This window comes from Carassius carassius, chromosome 3 (genome assembly GCF_963082965.1).
Source record: "Carassius carassius chromosome 3, fCarCar2.1, whole genome shotgun sequence".
Lineage (NCBI taxonomy): Eukaryota > Metazoa > Chordata > Actinopteri > Cypriniformes > Cyprinidae > Carassius > Carassius carassius.
The window spans coordinates 42,676,151-42,694,252 of record NC_081757.1 but is presented as its reverse complement, the minus strand read 5'-3'; the positions used below and the strand labels follow the sequence as shown (position 1 = coordinate 42,694,252).

At 37.5% G+C, this 18,102-nt stretch overlaps 3 protein-coding genes across 5 annotated transcripts in view; 2 read left to right on the top strand and 1 right to left on the bottom strand.

The window, feature by feature from the left end:
* The window catches only part of LOC132113198 (mucin-2), a 30,058-nt gene extending 28,172 nt beyond the window's left edge, over positions 1–1,886 (top strand). Inside the window, 7 exon segments of the mRNA XM_059521019.1 lie at positions 61–101; positions 210–335; positions 521–616; positions 743–871; positions 958–997; positions 1,319–1,439; positions 1,527–1,886. Coding sequence (XP_059377002.1) covers positions 61–101; positions 210–335; positions 521–616; positions 743–871; positions 958–997; positions 1,319–1,439; positions 1,527–1,728 — 755 coding nt within the window. The 3' untranslated portion in view covers positions 1,729–1,886.
* Positions 1,887–2,210: 324 nt separating this feature from the next.
* Positions 2,211–10,167, bottom strand: tollip (toll interacting protein). 2 transcript variants are annotated; one of them, XM_059539301.1, is made up of 6 exons: positions 9,994–10,167; positions 8,151–8,300; positions 7,098–7,280; positions 6,115–6,267; positions 5,857–5,947; positions 2,211–3,084 (listed from the first exon to the last, which is right to left on the bottom strand). In XM_059539301.1, exons 1-6 carry the CDS (start codon positions 10,024–10,026, stop codon positions 2,864–2,866), a joined length of 831 nt encoding a protein of 276 aa, XP_059395284.1. In that variant the 5' UTR covers positions 10,027–10,167; the 3' UTR covers positions 2,211–2,863. The 2 variants fall into 2 exon arrangements, with proteins under 2 accessions (XP_059395284.1, XP_059395275.1); XM_059539292.1 differs by lacking the exon at positions 9,994–10,167 and adding an exon at positions 8,514–8,666.
* Positions 10,168–10,789: 622 nt separating this feature from the next.
* slc35c1 (solute carrier family 35 member C1) lies at positions 10,790–14,906 on the top strand. 2 transcript variants are annotated; one of them, XM_059539279.1, is made up of 3 exons: positions 10,790–10,965; positions 11,400–11,902; positions 14,194–14,906. In XM_059539279.1, exons 2-3 carry the CDS (start codon positions 11,431–11,433, stop codon positions 14,763–14,765), a joined length of 1,044 nt encoding a protein of 347 aa, XP_059395262.1. In that variant the 5' UTR covers positions 10,790–10,965; positions 11,400–11,430; the 3' UTR covers positions 14,766–14,906. The 2 variants fall into 2 exon arrangements, with proteins under 2 accessions (XP_059395262.1, XP_059395255.1); XM_059539272.1 differs by lacking the exon at positions 10,790–10,965 and having other exon boundaries at positions 11,392–11,902.
* Positions 14,907–18,102: the final 3,196 nt, after the last annotated feature.

Sequence of the window (18,102 nt, the reverse complement as noted above, 5' to 3'; positions counted from 1 at the left end):
AAAGATACTTTGTTGTTTTGATGCTGTGCAATGCACTCATTCATTTCTTATTCTTTACAGCCCCCATGGAAGTCTGTGTCCATAATACCACAGTGTATCAGGTAAAATGATATATTATTTTATATATATATAAATATATATATATATAAACCAATACCTTACAAGATATCAAAAGTATACTTATTCCCTCTCTCTGTCTTCGTCTCCAGCCTGGCTCGATTATACCAAGCGATGACCCTTGTACATTTTGTCAGTGTGGTTGGAACGTAGATCCTGAAACAAATCTTCTTGCTCCAGAGTGTGTGATAGCTGACTGCAATGATTACTGTCCAGAGGTATAAACATCTATTTCCGTTTTCAATAAAGACTTGTGCAGTCGGTTTACGAATGCCGCCGTTTTAGAAAAAGCACAACAAATCGTGTAAACAATAAGCAAAGACACCTTTAAAAGAAGTCAGTGCACAGTTATGTATCAACTACCAGGCAATATGATGTATTTCTCTTTCTTTCTTTCCTTTAGGGTCACGAGTATCAACTCATTCCTGGTCAGTGCTGTGGAGAGTGTGTTAGCACTGATTGTGTGGTTATGCATGACAACATCACAGTTACCGTTTCAGTAAGTTCTGACATGACATTTATTTGAGCATTTTAACAGTTGGATTGTAAAGTGTATTTTACAACATAAATATTTTATTTTAAATGTTTGCATTAAGAATTCTTTGCATGTGTTCTCCACTGACAGGTTGACCAGATATGGCAACCACCTAATGACAAATGTGTGAAATACCAATGTGAGAGAGTCAATGGTAACTCAGTGACAGTTGAGATGAAGACCACTTGCCCTGCCTTCAATCCTGAGAATTGTATCCCTGTAAGTGGCTCGAAAGACTATTTTAGACAACTTAATATCTTGACTTTAAGTCTGTTCAATGGCTAATGCTTTTCCTTTTTCTACAGGGAACAGAGACAATAGATGCAGATGGCTGCTGTCCAACCTGTGAGTCCAGGAACATTTAAAAAGCATTACTCAATAATTGCAAAATATGTTAATGAGAGTAAAAATACATTTATGTTCTACTTGATTCATGATTTTTGAAAATGACGGAGAACGCCATTCAGATTTACATCTGATGCCACATCTGAACACCGTTTCTAGGAGCAAAATAACTTTAAAAAGAAAATACTGTTAACAACATGATGTGCATTAAACATATTAGTTTAAAGTTTCCCAAACTTTCCATGTAAGGAGTGTCAGGTCATATAAAGTGTTGAATTATATTTTCTAACACTTAGTTAATGTGTTTCTCATTTCCCTTAGGTACACTGGACAACAAATGTAATGTCCAGAAGAACAGCACCTTCTTGGTCATTAATGGCTGTATAAGCAACACACCTGTGGAAATAACCTCTTGCTCAGGCTTGTGTGAGACATCATCAATGTAAGTATCCAAATCACAATTTAGAGACCTTCATTTATAAATACATGTAGTTTTTGTGCTACAAATTGTGTCATTGTGTTGAAACAGATACTCTGCAGAAGCAAACGCTCTTGTGCACTCATGCTCTTGCTGTCAAGAAACAACAACCACCAAGAAGGAAGTGACCCTGACTTGCGCTGATGGGTCAAATATCAGCCACACTTACATTTACATTGAGTCTTGTGGCTGCAAGGCCTCCGATTGCTCTGGTCAATCGACTTCCTTAAAGAGACGCCGGAGGAGATTGTGAACCTGCGTTCTTAACTCCGTACAGTAGAGCACTTTCAAATTAATCTTATGGAATAAATCTGTAAATTTTAATAGCATGAAATATTTGTGATAACTATCTCTATGGTGTCATGAGAATGACAGCTTTTTTTGTTTCTTGTCTAGTAGCTCTTAATAAACTAATGCAAACTGAAGTTTGTTTACATGTTGTCATTCTTCTGGAAATGGATTTAATGCTCTGTGAATGGCATGATGGAAAGGATTCTGTCACAGTTGTGGATTCACAATGTATAAACTTTTGCAACACATGGCCATTGCTCATGCACTTATAAACTATATATATTTTTGTCTTAATTACATTTAAAATGGTGATAACTGGTGCATTAGTTGTGGCAACTATAGCCTTTTCATTTAGGTTTATATTTATGCATTTAGCTGACATTTTTATCCAAAGTGACATGATAAAGAAACAACAGCAATTCATTACACAGCCAACAACAATCACAGTGTGCAATGGCAGGTTTATTAGAAAGCTGGATTAGCAAACAAGCTCAAACTGAGGAGAAAATCAAAGCTCCAAGTGCCATTTATGATCATTTTAACCACAAGGTCTTGCAACTATACTGTGCAATAACAGGCAATGTATGTCCTATATTTGCATATATCATGGGCTGCTATTAGGCATTTTACACTTAACAGATATTCTGTGCTTGTAATGGTCATAGAGTAGCTTGTGCACAAAAGAGCCATTCAAATAATGACATTAATTCTGATATATACTCTGATATCTCTTTAATAATCTTCAAAATAAATTATATTCATGTGCATTTAAGTAACTAAATTCATACAGATAAAAGCATAATAATACAGTATATCAAACATCTTTAAGACATGGGATCACTACAATACAGATATGGTATACTGTCCTCAGCGGACATATGACAAGTTACTCCTTTGCAAAAAATCATCCTACATTCTCTGTAACGTTCCAGAAACATTCATTCTGAATGCAGATTTAAAGACAATTAAAAGTTTGTTAGATTTACTTGCTACTGTTAAGTGTTGATAGACTTCAGTGTGCATATTTACAGGTCTTTTTGGTATAAAGTTTTACATTGTTGGTAGATTTAAGCGCCAGCTGAGTGACAGATCTGCAGTTAAAGCTCCTCGGCCATCTGTAGCAAGGAGTTAATGGCAGCATCCTTGTTGCCCTGTTGGGCCTCCAGAACGGTGCGGATCACCTCCTTGTCCAGGTTGGGAAACATGTCCTGAAGGGCTTTAAGGTCTTCTTCACCGCAGGGGGCGCTCTGTGACGTGACAGCAGGCACAGCTGGCATTCCCATGGGCACCACACCTTGGTTGTACATACCAGGGACACCTAAATTCACATTTGGACAAATTGTTTTTTGTTTTTATCATAAAATGCAAGAATTTAACTGTGCACAGGCAACCGTTTTAGAGTTACTCTTCCAAACCGAACAGGCTTGCTCAATCATTTTAACCCTGAAAATCTGACATTAAATAATGACATATGAAAATCTGTTCATTTTTATTTTATATATATTATTATTATTATTATTGAAAGTTCATTGAACCTTTAGACACAAAGGTTTGCGTTTGTGGTTTTTTTTTTTTTTTTTCAGAGACTGAAACTAAGCACAATTATGCAATTTGGTGCAGATGCTGATGTTTATACTGACAAAAATTAAGATGAAACCAACATAAAATGATATATCAGTTGTCACTCTACAGTATATCTCCAATAATATCTTAGCAAGATATATATATATATATAAATAAATAAAAATAACTATAGGACAGGAAGAGCTAAATAAACTTATCACTGTATCTAAACCAACAATATTTTCATTAGATCCTGTACCCATTAAATTACTGAAAGAGTTGCTGCCTGCAGCAGAAGAACCACTTCTCAATATTATTAACTCATCGTTATCTCTAGGTCACGTCCCAAAACCATTCAAGCTTGCGGTTATTAAGTCTCTTGTTTAAAAAAACACAACTAGATCCTAATGATCTGGCAAATTACAGACAAATGTCAAATCTTCCGTTTACGTAAAAAAAATTAGCTCCTTCCTTCCTTCAAAAAAAAAAAAAAAAAAGATATCTATGAAGAATTTCAGTTTGGTTTCAGGGCCCATCATAGCACAGAAACTACACGTTAAGATAAAAAATTACTTGCTTCTTGCGTCAGACCAAGGCTGCATATCGTTGCTAGTTTTACTTGATCTTGGTGCTGTGTTTGACACCATAGATCATGATTTACTAATAAATCGATTATAAAATGGGGAATCATCTCAATTAACGTCTGCAAAGTATTGAGTCCCACAAGGATCTGTCCAAGGCCCTCTTCTGTTTTCAATATACATGTTGCACCTTTACAGGATTAGTTTCCATTGGTATGCTGATAATACTCAATTATATATTTCAACAAGACCAGATGAAACTTCTAAATTATCTAAGCTAACAGAGTGTGTTAAAAATTTAAAAGATTGGATGACCAATAATTTTCTACTATTAAATTCGGCTAAGACAGAGATATAACTCATGGACCAAAAAACAGTACACAGAATCTCAATTTGTATCTAAACAATTTGTATCTAAACCGATGTAATGTTACTTCCTCTACAGTACAAAAGTGGGGGTTACATTAGACAGCAACTTGTCTTTTGAAAATTATATTTCCATGTAACAAAAACAGCATTCTTCCATCTTAGAAACATCGCCAAACTGCGAGTGTGTTACCCGTTTCTGATGCATGTAGTTCATGACCTCTAGACTGGACTATTGTAATGCACTTCTAGGTGGTTGTCCTGCATCTTCAATAAACAAGCTACAGGTAGTCCAAAATGCAGCAGCTAGAGTCCTTACCAGGTCAAGAAAATATGATCATATTACCCTAATTTTACAGTCTCTTCACTGGCTACCTATTAAGATCCGTATACGTTACACAATATTACTACTTATAAGGCCCTAAATGGTTTAGCGCCTGTGTACCTAACTAGCCTTATACCACGCTACAATCCATCACGCTCCCTTAGGCTAGGATAGCAAAGTCCACTAAAGGAGGTAGAGCTTTTTCACATTTGGCTCCCAAACTCTGGAATAGTCTTCCTGATAATGTTCGGGGTTCAGGCACACTCTCTCTGTTTAAATCTAGATTAAAAACACATCTCTATCGCCAAGCATTCAAATAATGCATCTCATAATCTTGGACTGCAGTTATATCTGATCAAATGCACATTATTATTCTTTTGCCTGTGTTGAAAAAAATCATTTTTGCTTGGTGGGAACAGCAGCTACGCTAATTATGTCTCTATTTGTTTCTCTGTTTCTGCCATGGAATTGACATCCAGATGTAACTAGGTTTCATCTGGATCCAGCCCCTAGAAGATCTGAGATGACCGAACACCTGGAAAGAGATGATGCCAACCCTGAACCAACATACAAAACTACCAAATTTTGCTATAAGTTTGAATGCAACATATAATCTTTGCTTTTAATAGTGTTCAACGCCTGTTTGATTACGTCATTAACTAACTGCATGATTTCACTGTACATTTCTGCCACAAGGACAATACCTTGACATAGTCACCACGGATAAGCTATTACTTAATAAAATGCAGAAACTTTCAAACGATTTTTATTATGAAAAGCACTACACAAATAAACTTCACCTGAAAATACTTAGTTTTATGACAAAAATTCTTAATGCACTGCAATAGAATTACAACTGAGAGATAAACCAATAAACGCTCCTCAAAAGCCTTATGATCATATTTTATTATCGCATTTTAACTACATTTTTCCAAAAAATTATGTCTTGATTATCAAGGAAACCCGAGCTGCTGCAGTCCAGTAAGTGTTTATCTTTAAATATTACTAACAATATCAAAGTTATTCTTATGTTTCACAGCAAAAATACAAGCTGATGGTCAATGTTTGTACGATTACACTAAACAGACGTTTCAGCAGAATTTTGATCATTTAAGCCTTAGAAATTTGTGTAACAAATATGATACAGTAGGGATAAACATGATGAAGTGCCCTAAAACTGCATGAATACTTGTGAATACTTTCTGAAAATAAATGAGTGGCTGGTTGATTAATTATGTCACAGTGTTAAACAAACCTGCTATGGGCACATATCCAACGCCGTGTTGATAAACTGTAGGCATCAAAACCACAGGCTGCGGCTGCATCATCATTCCCGCAGGTATTGACTTTGACCAAAAAAAAAGAGAGAGAGGAAAAAATATACATTTGATTAAACAAAAGTTGCCATGCCCTTTTTCTTTTTTGAAAGAAAGCATTTCTCTTGTAACATCTGGTCAAGACATGCTGTAACACTCAGTTCATGCACAGGAGTATTTTGTGAGTGAGGACTTACAGCGAAGGACATGACAAGATTAATCATGCCTTCTTTGTCATCACCCTGTCTCCCGCTCAAGCTGTACCACTCATCCACGACGGTTCCCTCTCGCAGGCTCTCTGGGATCGTCACGTGTGTCCATGCAATGCGATCATCCATGGAAAACGCCCTCTGTCCAGCAACACAGAACAATCAGCAGTTAAGATCGCCTACTGCAAGAAAAGTCACCTTTACATGCAGGATTTCAGGATATTTTGTGTATTCATTTTAATTTTAAAGTTTTAGCAATTAAATTGTGTATTTGGTCATACTGCCAATTTGTTTGTTTATTCGCCTACGTCCAACATCATCCACTGAAACATCATTCTTTTGTGAACGCATGTACATTAGTGCAGTTAGCGGAAGCTAGAGATTAATTATAGATATTTCTCTTATAAATATGCATCGATTTGCTTCAGAAGGACTTTATTGTCCCTTTAGAGCTTTATTGTGGAGCACTTTTTATGATGGCTGGATGCACTTTTTTTGTGCTTCAAACTCTTGACCCCCATTCACTGCCATTATAAAGCTTGGAAGGGCCAGGACATATTTAAACATAGCTCTGATAATATTCAACTGAAAGAAGAAAGTCACATACACCTAGGATGGCCTGAGGGTAAATCACGGAGTAATTTTTGGGTGAACTATCCCTTTAACTATAGTAACAATTGCATGCCGTAATGGACTTTTTTCTTCTATACTATGTAAGTCAATGGCTACCAGAAACTCTTTGGTAATCAAAATTCTTCAAAATATCTTCTTTTGTGTTAACAGAAGAAATAAATTCATACAGTTTTGAAAAAAACTTGAGGGACAGTAAATGAAGACAGTATTTATTTTTAGGTGAATTATTGCTTTGAAAAATGGCATCAGTGTTGTCTAATAATAATTTGGTAAATGATAAAACTGTTTACAAAAAAAGAAAATGTTTTATAAGTAATAAGAAGTTATTTGAGTCTGACCTCATCGAATATTTCCAGGTAGAAGGAGTCGACCCCGGGCGGGACAGTGCACTGGATGACTTTGTTCCAGCGAGGGTTCTTTGCTCCATTGTGTGCAGTAGGAGTCTCATAGACGGCGTAGCCAAGTCGAATCCTGCAGTAAGGGTCCATGCGTGTCATCCCATAGTTCTTCGCAAGCTTCGCCTGGGAAAATAACAATTTAAATGGCCTTGTGACTTACAGGCCTTTGCATCTCCTTTTAAATATCCAGTATACTTATTACAGACTTAAAGTCACAGATGCACAAATACAACAATTGCAAAGAGACATTTATGTAGAAACTCAATGTTAAATGCCGAAATTTTGTTTTGTGCAACTGACCGAAATGCATTGCTCAAGCAATTGCACAATCATTGTTGCAACCAAAGAAAGATGTCGGTCATGGAAATAACTTGTTATCATTATCATATTACACCTTTTCACTTCACGAGATGTTAATTGGTGGACTGGAGTGGTGTGTATTACTGGTGGATCATTGTGATGGTTTTATCAGCTGTTTGGACTCTCATTCTGACGGCACCCATTCACTGCAGAGCATCCATTGATGAGACACTGATGCAAAGCTACATTACTCCAAATCTGATGGAGAAACAAACGTATCTACATCTGGGATGACCTGAGGGCGAGTACGTTTCCAATACATTTTTGGGAGACTGAATAAATTGTACCGAACAATGACATTTTTGGTGACGCGATCAAACAGCACAGAGTGAGAGGCGAGCAGCAAACATGTCGGCAGAGTGGAAGTGGAAATTTAAAAGTGTCAGAGAGGGACGCAAAAAGTATTATAAAAATTGACAATTTGCTGCTCAAAGTGTTCAGTTTTTGTTGAATTTGGCTGTTTTTAATTTGTGCAATGGTAAAAAAACATGAAATTATTGTTCTTTGAAATGTAACAAATTGGGTTTTACAAACTGAAAATACTCCCCTACAGTAGAAATACTTAAAAAATGTGCATTCAGAACAGCAGTGTAAGTCTGACTGTCCAGCATTAAAACAGCACTGCAGACGCACCTGTACCACGGTGATGCTGAGGCGGCCAGCTGTTGCTAGAGATCCTCCGTACTGCAGCTGTCGGGCCGCCTGGGCGTCTAACTGCACCTGCTGCTGCTGTTGCGTCGGGGTGATTCTCAGGAAATCCTGAGGCAGCTCACCAATGTAGACCTGAACACACAATAACAACAGCTTCTGATTCTGTGCAATGAGTTACAAAGAGTTACGTCTTAGTGCATGTCCCTTTAAATGCAAATCAGCTCTGCTGACTCCTGCTCTCTGAAATACTCTTAACTTTAGCTGCATTCATCGTGAAACTTGCTATTTAGCACATTATTAGGAGAGGCAATTTGCAAAGATTCATTTAAAGAACCTTACACTAACTTCATCTGGAAGTAAAGCTGGATCACGAATGATTCGCATGAAGATAGACGCATTTATGTAGATCAGGGGCGCGTTCCCTTCAAAACAAATGTCCACTGCATCTTCAGCGGCTCAGATGTCAGGAGTAAATGATGACTGCTATGTTCACTATTACATCTGCTCCAGTGGTGAAACAGTGTTGGACTGATGACTCACTCAGGGCGGGTCTAAGGTAAGACACCAGTCCAGTCTGTGCTGAGACACTACTGTCAATCAAACTATTGTGGGAGGGGCCTGTCTGTGTGACTTCATCTGAGATCAGTTCGGTTTGAGAAAGGGGAAATGATTTATGAGAAAACACTGGGTGGATCTTTATAACTGAAGGATGGTTGTGTACACACACTGCCAACACTTCGAACAGTGCATGTCGCAACCAATGACCCCTTTAAGACATCTCTTGCTTCTTTTAACAAAGGAAAGAATGAGTCTTTTAATAATTCTCAAAAGGATTCCACTTAAGTTTTATTTCTACTGTACAAATCTTCATCATCAGGGGGATGCGTCTTTTTATAACAGACATTTATAATGATGCAACTTTAACCTACACTATATATTTTTCTGTGGTATCAGCAAACCTATACTTCTCATAGCAAATGCTTCCAAAGAGAAAAAAAGAAGGGAAAAAAAGTTGCAAGGGAACAATTACAATAGCAAATATATAGAAATTCCAAAAAAAAAAAAAATATATATAATAATAAATAAAATTACATTATGCAATTCAGAAAGAGATTTTTTGCAAGATTTTTCAACATCCAAATTAAATTGTTTAATAACTGCTTAACAGTATGTGATATTTTAAAGAAAAGAACAAAGTATTTGTTGGTTATTGTCTCATTTATATTTCTTATTTTATCTAAAGATGACAAAAACACTGTTGAACATAGTACATTTTTATTCAATATATATTTTACTGTATTGATGTGGACTGGAAGTGTCTGTGATTACGTCATGCGATACAACCCGCGTGCTAAATCACGAGCCCGATGCGCGTAACATGACAACACCATTCATTCACAACACATCACATCTAAATCACTAACGTACGGTCAAAAATAACGTTCGAATGATTTATGAAATAAACGACTGTTTGGTTACTACATGGACACAAACAGGTCTTTAAAACATGGCATTAAATCACATTTGTTAACGTTTCGTTGTCACATCATGACGATCTACCTGCTGTAACGTTACATATTTTGACGTTTCTGCAGCACTCAAGAACTGGCTAACGTAACGTTACATACTTATTTAGTCTTTCTCGTTGTGATGTTTAGACGCCAGTTGAGGTGTAACATCTATATATGCATATTGGTAATGTTAATTCTGTACTGCGCAACTTCCGATGTGTGGTTTATATTGAGAAAATCCTTCTTTTACTGCTCGAACAAGCTAGCATGTTGCGTAAGGTAACATAAATGTGTATTTAAAAGTCAAGTCTTACCTGTCCCCGTTGAGTGCTAACTGTTGTTGCCATTTCGAGGTTATTAGATAACGGACGACGCCTGTCTTATTTTCCAAATAAGAAAAATGTAATAACAGTTACGTCAGAATGTGCTGATAAACAACGAAATGCATCAGGAAGCCCACTAGCGGAAAATAACGACCACCCTCTCAGGCCACGCCCCTTTCCGAACTTCAGAATAAAAGTCCCCTCGGTCTAGCAGTACAGAATCCCTGTAGCCTAATAATTGTCAAGGTTTATCTGCACCTTTCCAGAGACAGAAATCTATAATCTTAATCTATTTTTAATGGTGATAATTAATATAAGCAAAGGATAACTAGGAAAATAAATAAACAAATTTACATAAAAATTGATATTTTTTCATAACCCCAACTTCAGTAAACGTAGTTTGTTGTTGCACATAATCTAATTTAAACACTAAACGAATGCTAAATAGTCTTTTAGGAGAAGCTACACAATTTTCTTTTCACCATACAATAAAGTTATTAAAAGTACACAATTGGCATTTCCATTGTCCTCATTTGTATGTTGCTTTGGATAAAAGCGTCTGTTAAATGACAAAATGTAAGTGCAGAACATTTTTATTTCAATTTTATACATACATTTTTGAAAGACAACTAGCCTAATATTTATTTCTTGTGATTTTGTCTAATTTTTTTGTCTGATTTTGTCTTAAAAAGAAAAATATCTAAGATGAGGTAAATAAATTAAAATAAGATAATTTTTCATACATGAATGCAAATAGAAACAACACCCCAGCTTATAATGCCTTTTAAAGGGGGTGATACTGACAGATATCTCAGGAATGATCTCCCTGTTTTGTTCTGCTGTAATTACAATGCAATACCTATGGTACTACGGTAGATCGTCTCGAGAGAAAGGAGGAGTTGAACATTAAAAACACTTCCTGCTTCAATGTGCGTTGCAAGCAAATGTCTGATGTCCAGGAAGGTGAGACTCAAGCAAACAGATTTGTAAAGATTCTTTAATTTTTTTTAACGTTACAAACATAACATTATTTTATTACTACTGTTTAAGTACGAGACTTAATGTATGGTTAAGCATCCAAAACGCTCTTGTACTGTTTGTTGTTGTTTTTAGTCACTTGGTTATTTATTCCAGCGTCTATAAACCGTGGTAAGATAATTACCTGATTGTTTCCGCTTGTAGTTTATCGTGAAGTTCGATTATGTGCACTTGTATGATTTTGTACATAGGTGAGGATGTCACTTTAAGAAATCCATCGAAGTAGTTGAACTCGCCGGCTATCGTTTTACTCAACATGGCCAGTGCAGAGCACCACAGATGTCATTGGTGCTGTTGTTATAACGTGACTAACGTGTATTTGCATTGTTCCTCTTCCTTTATTCTTGAACCATGCACAGGTCCCTACTCAAGCGCTCCAGAATATTAAGAATGGCTCTCTTGGACTCAACTCAGTCGGAAAAAGATGAGTCCTTTATCCTGAGAGCGACCAAAATCGCTGTGGTTGTGGCTCTTTACTGGTTCATCTCGATTTCTATGGTTTTCCTGAACAACTACCTGTTAGACAGCAAGGAGCTGGACGCGCCTATCTTCATCACTTTTTTCCAGTGTGTCGTTAGCGTTGGACTGTGTTGGATCTTGAACTTTCTCTCTAAATTATGTCCTGGATTCGTGGATTTCCCGTCGTTAAAATTTGATTTCAGAGTGTCCAGAGAGATTTTGCCGCTGACCATTGTGTTCATCGGCATGATCACATTCAACAACCTGTGCCTGAAATACGTGGGAGTTGCCTTCTACACCGTTGGTCGGTCGCTTTCAACGGTTTTTAACGTTGCTCTGTCATACGCGGTTCTGAAGCAAACCACGTCTCTCTACGCAGTGCTGTGTTGCGGAGTCATTCTAGGTGAGTACCAGCCTCTTAAAGGGACATTACACGAAAAAAAAAAAAAATACCTGCAAAAAAATTGTTATCATTTACTGCCCCTCATGTTGTCCCAAACCCGTACGAGTTTCTATTCTCCGCTGAACACACACCAATATATATTTTGAAGAACCTTGGTAACCAAACAGTTGACGGTAGCCATTGACTTCCATAGTACAGAAAAAATACTATGGAAGTCAATGGCTACCGTCAGCTCGTGTCCAACAATTCAAAATATCTTCTTTTGCATTTAGCAAAAGTAAGAAATTCATACAAGCCAGGTTTCCATCCTAAATTGAAAATTTAACTTATATGCAAAATTGAATAATTGCATAAAACACTTGCAAATAAGCACCGTTTCCACCCAACAAGTCAGATAGAACCAAATCGGCATTTCCTGATTAACTTACACTAAATGTCAATAAGAAAATTTGCAAATGTAATAAATTACTTGCGCTTCAAGTGAGCAGACGAAACAAAATAAATGTGGTCTTGCGGTCCTAATAATGTTTTTGCAGGGAAATTAAGGGATTTCTGTCACGTGTGGTGATACAAGAAACACGGAGAGATCCAAGTGTGGGTATGATATTTATTAAAGGGTAATCCGAAGGGGTAAACAGTCCAGGCAGGGTCAAAACCAGAATATCCAAATCCAAAACATAAACAAAACATGAACACAAGGCAAGGGCACGACTAGATGACGGACATGAATTAACATCACATTAAACAAGGACTCCGTGACTAAGACTCAGACAGACCAGGTATAAATACACAAAAGGATAATGGGGAAACAGGAGACAGGTGGGGAACAATCAATTAACTAAACAAGGAGGAAGGTGACCAAATAAGGAGACAGGAAGTGATAATATGAAAAACACCGTGGGAACTGAGGACACCTAGTGGAAACCCAGGGAACACAACCCAGACACTGTGACAGTTTCTTTTCGAAATTTGGTGTTTCCATCACTTGTTTCTGATGTGATATTTAAAATGTGCATAAAAAGAGGGTGATGGAAACAGCTACAGGGACACGTCTTACTTCTCCCCAACTTTCTTAAATAAGTAAATAAATAATAAAAAAATTACAGAGTAGATGTCACAGTTTCGTCACTCGCAGTTGTGCGCGTTTAGAAAAACACTGGAGAAAGGTTGAGGGAAACAGGTAAAATCCATAAAAAATTAGAAAATAATGTGCCTTTTTGATGTCAGGATCTGGATGAAGATCATTTTTGTAGAATCAAAGATGCCATTTGAAGCTGAACGTCAACATTTAAAAAGACAAGACTATGGATGAAAAATGCTATGATTAACTTTTATGCATAAATTAAATTTAAACAGTAGGTCTACATAATATTCCCATATGCTGTTCATAGGCGATGTATTGCATTAGCCCTGCAGTTACAGCATGGAATATTATTTAAACCTACTATTAACATTTTACATAACATGTATTTCTTTTATCTCACAATTCTGACTTTTTTTTTCTTGCAATTGCAAGGTTATGAACCAAACAGTTGACGGTAGACATGAACTTCCATAGTATAGAAAAAATACTATGGAAGTTAATGGCTACCGTCAGCTTGTGTCCAACATTTTTTCAGAATATCTTCTTTTGTGTTTAGCCAAAGTAAGAAATTCATACAAGCCAGGTTTCCATCCTAAATTGCGAAGTTAAGTTCGCAACTTAAGTTTATGAAGTTCGGACTTGATAACTCAATCGTGAGTTTGTCAAATCTGAGGGAAGAAAAGGCAGAAGTGTGGGATTCAACCTCTTGATTCAGAGCCGAGGGGAAAAGAGAGAATGATGAGTTGTTTTTTGCGAGATATAATCTCTGAATTGCGAGAATAAAGTCAGAATTTTGAAATATAAACTTTTTTTGAATTCTTTTATTTCATGGCTTCTTAGATTACTGCTTGAAAATGGTCATTTTCTGCCACACAAATTTGAAAAATTGACCCTTTTGACTAATTTTGTGGTCACGTATAAGCTTACTAAATGGGTTGTATGTTTTAGGGGTAGGTTCAGGCAACTAGTACGTGTGCATGCGGAACTGAGCTGTAAAAAATTATGTTCTACTCTTATCTTTATAGTTATGGTGCTTGACATGAGTGGGCCGTAAAAGGCAGAAACCAGCTTTCATACCTAGTTAATAATGAGAATACATGTTTTTGATACCATCACAGCAGCTATGAAGATCCCATTCATCAACACAATGGAGTCTGCTACAAAAGAGTTACACTGACTACCTGTGCTTTGTTTCGTAATCCTCCAGGTGGATTCTGGCTGGGTGTGGACCAAGAATCTGTGGCAGGTTCCCTTTCTTGGACGGGCGTCGTTTTCGGCGTCGTTGCCAGTCTTTGTGTATCTCTCAATGCCATCTACACCAAAAAAGTGATGCCGGTGGTGGATGGAAACATCTGGAAACTCTCCTACTACAACAACCTCAATGCCATTGTACTTTTTATTCCACTTATTGCCTTTTCTGGCGAACTGAAAAGCGTGTCGGAGTTTAACCGACTGACACATTTACATTTTTGGGGCATGATGATTGTGGGTGGAGTCTTTGGCTTTGCCATTGGTTACGTGACAGGACTTCAGATCAAGGTCACCAGTCCATTGACTCACAATGTGTCTGGCACAGCAAAATCCTGCGCACAGACTGTGTTGGCGGTCGTCCACTTGGGCTCCAGTAAGAGTAAGCTCTGGTGGACAAGCAATATGATGGTGCTGGTGGGATCCTTCGCCTACACCTGGGTCAAAGGACTCGAGATGAAGAAAGTTCAAGTGCCTCCGGAAACAGAGTCCACAAGCAGTCTGAAAAGTAAAGATGATTCTATTGTGTGAAAACTGGTTTTGGAGTAACTTTCTTGTAGAGACTGTCTGTTCAGCACATCTGTATATACATAGGTGTATTTATATGGGCATTTGAATGTCTGATGTTACCTTGTAAGGTAAAGGATAATTATTAAAACTTGTTTAACAAAACTCTACACCACATTTTGATATTTCATTACTTTGACCCAGAATTAATTGTTAAAGTTGTTGCAAAGACTCATCTCATCTAAGGAGGATACAGTGTGGCTCTATTCAGATGTGGTGCAACCAGATTGTGTTTCAGATTGAAAGACAAAGAGAACAAGATTAACCAGTTTATGGTGGAACGGCCAGGAGTCATTTTTCCACCAATCCTTTTGCCTCAGGGAACTGCATGTAGCTTGAGTTGAAATACATTATTTGTGTTCCTGTTATAGGATACTGGAACTCAGATTCCAGCCAATGTGTGCTTACATAGAGTATAACTGTCATATATGGTGTCACATGAGGAAATACTTTCATTGCCAAATTTATATAAAAGCCATGATTGCTAGTTTAATATTTATCTAATGTGTTCTGCAGGAGTGTCTGAACCTGTTCCTCTAGGGCCATTTTTCAGCAGAGTTTAGCTCCAGCCTTTAATTAAACACACCTTAACCAGCTAATCAAGATCTTCAGGATCACTAGAAACTTGGAGCTAGTAAAGTGGCCCGAAACCAAAGATCCTTCAAACTGAAGTCTTTGATGCTGCTGTCAGACAGACCAGTGTAAAATGTTGACTGCAATAAAAGATTTCCTGATTTTTTCCATTTAACATCATCATTAGCATCATATCATTTGAAAAGAACATGCAAATAATAAAATGTGTAACATTATAAGGAATACATACCCAGAAAAAGGTCACCTGTTCTTCATTACAGAAGGCTGAGCTGCGAACACCAGTGTTAATTCCTGTTCCAGTTCCAGTCTGCAGATTCACAATAGTGTTCATGTAAACATGCCAGTGCTAGTTTAGTATTTTAAGAAAAATAATAATAATAATAAGGTTTTTATTATTATATATTTATATAAAATTTATTCCAATTTTGTTGTGCTTTTGTATTAGGATTTGTTTTTTTAAATATTACAATTTAGAGTTAATTTATTTTATGTCAGTTTTAGTTTTTATTACTAGTAATAAAAATTATTATATATTATAAAATTATTAGTAATTATATATTTTTTTAATTGAAACTTATTATTTTTTATTTTTTTTAGATCAGCTCAATGCAACTGCTCATTAAAACTCTAAATCATTATTTCAGGTCATTAACATTTTGATCGAACACAAAACAGTGATATCTGTGTGTAATACATGTGTGTGTCCTTTAGTTTGTTTTTAGTTTACACCAGTCTCGAGGCTGTCACGTGACTCGCAGGTGTCGCTGTTGTTAAGTATCACATCAGGAAAAAATTAAGGAATTGCACACTGTTTAATCGCATGTTATCATATTCATTTAAACTGTTTGTGCCTTACTGTAGATTCTTTTCTGTATTGTTTTCCTACAGTAGAGAACGCAGAAACAGTCAATGATAGCCTAGAAACATTCATTTAAGATATTATCATGTAGCTGTCTGCAGTCCGGCAGCGGTAATCACAAATCAACCATGGTTTTGCTACACTAACCAGAGTTTAACTATGGTATTTGTAGTAAAACTGTGGTTAAACAAACGGTAATCAAAAAAAAAAAAAACCTTGGTTACTACTTTTACTACAGTAAAACCATGGTTAATTTTATTAAGGGTGGCTATTTATAGGCTAGGTAGCTATTTCTTCTATTTCATCAACTTGTACCCTTATTAAAAGTAGGCATAACCATGTTTTTATTCTATAGTAAAATAGTAGTAACCATGTTTATTTTTTAATTTTTTCGTAATGACTACCATTTGTATAATCATAGTTTTACTACAAATACCATAGTTAAACTATGGTTAGTGTTGCAAACCCATAGTTAATTTGTGGTCACCATGGTTTAACTATAGTAACCAAGGTTTTTATTTTTTTATTTTTTTGTAGTAAAACCATGGTTTATTTTAAGAAGGGGTTTAGAATTTTTCCTTTTTGTTGTTCACCCGCCGTTGTTTTGGGTTTTTGATTTAATCTGTTGGATTTGTGTCCTTCTGTACTTCAGGTAGCTCAGCTGCTCTGAATGTGCTGCTGAGGAAAGACTTAAACCTCAAAGTATTGGCAACAGTGTCATCTGGTGGCTATAAACATTACTAGATGGATTGACCTGTTTTGAGGGGATGTAGTGTATGGACCCAAATGCACCTTGATACTTAGCCTGTGAATCAGCATCAGTGTAGTGGTGTAAAATACTTAAGTAAATTTACTTGATTACTGTACTTAACCCTTTGATGCACAAGCTATGGGTCTAAAATGACCCGTATTCATTATAAATTGTCACAGTCAGAAACTTTGTATGTCCAAATACATTACTTTTCATGAACACTGACAGACATAAAGGTTGACCAATAGTATTGATTTATGACAAGAAATAAAAATGATGAAATGTGGAGATACAATGTTTCTGCCTGACAGCAATTAAATATACTTAAATATAACAACATTATGTAAAGAAATTAAAACTCCATAATCATCGGGAAGAAGGAGGCGGGAACCGGCGGACAATCAAATGAAACTTTAATAAGCACAAAATAAACAAAACAGCGCACCAGCCCCTCACGGACGACTGATGCGCACAAAATAAAACCAAAACACAACTAAAAGCCCAGGCCTGGTCCTCTCTCGTCCTTCACTGTCGTCGCTCCAGTTTTATATCCTTCCATCTCCTCCGTGGGCCTCGAGACCGGCGGGTCAAACAGGTGTAGTTCATCTCCAATCACTCCACCGGCCTCGCTCCCACGTCACTCGGCCCCGCCCCACTCGTCACATACCCCCATCGCCCCTCGCAGGCCGGGGGGTACTCCTGAGACTGCGCTCTACTCCCCCCCCTCCCTCCGGGGGGGACCGCTCACGGGGACCTGCGGGAACCTGGGGGTAGGACAGATGAGGCGAGAGAAAAGGAGATGGAAGGAGGAGCGACAGAGACGAGAGAGGGGAGAGAGGAAAAAAAAAAAAAAATTCCGGTTCCCAGACGCACGGCTGCTCGGCCCTCCACCGGCTGGGTGATCTCCTCCGCAGTGCCTGGCGGTGGCACTGGACGGCCCTCGGCGGATGGCACGACACTCCTCTGCCGCCCGGTGGACGGCGACGGCTCCTCCGGTTTTGGGCAGCCGGCAGGAGTCCCCCGTTCCCTGCCCCTCCGGATATCTTCACGGAGGCAGCAGGCTCCGGCCCCCTGGCGAACGGCGCGACTCCTCCGCT

Excerpts from the sequence above, each read along its gene's own strand:
- slc35c1 (XM_059539272.1), top strand. The coding sequence starts at position 11,392 with ATGCACAGGTCCCTACTCAAGCGCTCCAGAATATTAAGAATGGCTCTC. Across the intron at positions 11,903-14,193 it reads GTGTTGCGGAGTCATTCTAG|GTGGATTCTGGCTGGGTGTG; the intron begins GTGAGTACCAGC and ends GTAATCCTCCAG.
- tollip (XM_059539292.1), bottom strand. The coding sequence starts at position 8,552 with ATGCGAATCATTCGTGATCCAGCTTTACTTCCAGATGAA. Across the intron at positions 6,268-7,097 it reads ACCTGGAAATATTCGATGAG|AGGGCGTTTTCCATGGATGA; the intron begins GTCAGACTCAAA and ends GTTGCTGGACAG. Across the intron at positions 5,948-6,114 it reads ATCTTGTCATGTCCTTCGCT|TCAATACCTGCGGGAATGAT; the intron begins GTAAGTCCTCAC and ends TTTTGGTCAAAG.